Source organism: Fulmarus glacialis, unplaced genomic scaffold (genome assembly GCF_000690835.1).
Source record: "Fulmarus glacialis isolate BGI_N327 unplaced genomic scaffold, ASM69083v1 scaffold2160, whole genome shotgun sequence".
Classification (NCBI taxonomy): domain Eukaryota; kingdom Metazoa; phylum Chordata; class Aves; order Procellariiformes; family Procellariidae; genus Fulmarus; species Fulmarus glacialis.
In genome coordinates, this window is record NW_009188135.1 from 2,120 (window position 1) to 3,548 (window position 1,429).

A 1,429-nucleotide genomic window follows, 5' to 3' on the forward strand; every position below is an offset into this window, starting at 1 on the left:
AGATGAGTTTTGATTTGTATTGAATCCTTCTTTAGCTCATGTACTAATAGTCAGTTTTTAGAACCAGAAGTTCAGATCATTGCTGTCTATAACATGTTATACTGTGTGGGAGATGTGGGAGTAGAATAATCATCTCATTCCTGAATGATATAGTCAGCTGAGAACTCTTTGTTATATGTGGAATGATAGGATTCCCTTCCTGCTCCTTTGTGCCTCATTTTCAGTGTGTTTACACTGGAATTCATTTGCCAATGTTTGTGTGCACTGAATTTCATATGCCATTACTATTATCTAAAATGAACTTTACATGATGTCTGAAGACTTTTATTTTTTCATGCTTGGTTGTAAGTATCCTTTTTTTTTGCACTTAATTGTGTTTTCTTAGAACCAAACAAGACTGTAAGTTATTAAATACAGAAGGCTGATCTCCCTTTTTTTTGCTATTCCACATAAAGCATTGAAGTATTTTTGCTGATATGTTGACAAGGAAGAAGAGCAGCATTCTTAAGGGGGTTATATATCAATATTCATTTGCCGATAATTAGAGAAATGTATACTTGGTATATTGCTTGTGTATAACGTCTCTTAGCTCTTTGTATCAAAAACTAAGACCCAGTGTGTTATTTTAAATATATTACAGATGGGCTGGAAAATGTACAGCAAAAGAAAATATTTAAAGAGAACAAGAAAAGGACACAACAGAGAAAAGAGCCATGTCCTGCTGATTCAGTAGAGTCTCTGATGGCAGAAATGCCATTTGTCGACACAGATATTGAAGATGAATTTGTTAGTAAGTATATGAAACAGAAGTAGTGTGGAAGCAGAGACACATCCCGCACTCAGTTCTTGGTCCTGCCTGTTGGTAGGTACAGTGGGCTGTGCACATGGAACCGGGTCTCCCTGCGAACAGGATGTAGCCCAGAGCCTCTCTTATTAGTACTCCGTCCTGCAAATACTTGGGCATATTAAAAATTTATCATTTTGTGATCCATTGCAGCAATGAGTCACAGAATAAAGACATTTCGTATGTAAATTCACATTACTGTATATGAGCTGCTCATGTGCTGGCTTTTATGAGCTATCTTCCAATATGTGTATTCCCTGCATGTGGCTGTAAGTGCACCTCTGTCGTGGTTTAACCCCAGCCAGCAAAAAACCCCCATGCAGCCGCTCGCTCACCCCCACTTCCAGTGGGATGGGGGAGAGAATCGGGAGGCCACAAGTAGGAAAGCTCCCAGGTTGAGATAAAAACAGTTTAATAAAAAAAACCAAAGTAGAACAGTAATAATAGCAGTGAGAACAACAACAATAACAGAATATACAAAGCAGGCGATGCACAAAGCAAATGCTCACTGACCGCATGTCACGATCGGGGGGCGAGGGCCCCCCTCCCCTGGTTTTTATACTGAGCATGATGTCACATGGTATA

The 1,429-nt window shown here is 39.3% G+C and overlaps 1 protein-coding gene across 1 annotated transcript in view; it reads left to right on the forward strand.

Annotated features, from left to right (window-relative positions):
- The first annotated feature begins 645 nt into the window (after positions 1 to 645).
- Positions 646 to 1,429, forward strand: part of LOC104076400 (A-kinase anchor protein 7 isoform gamma-like) — a 28,083-nt gene continuing 27,299 nt past the window's right edge. Inside the window, exon 1 of the mRNA XM_009577252.1 lies at positions 646 to 790. Within this exon, the coding sequence (XP_009575547.1) occupies positions 742 to 790 (49 nt within the window). The 5' untranslated portion in view covers positions 646 to 741. The remainder of the gene's footprint in view (positions 791 to 1,429) is intronic.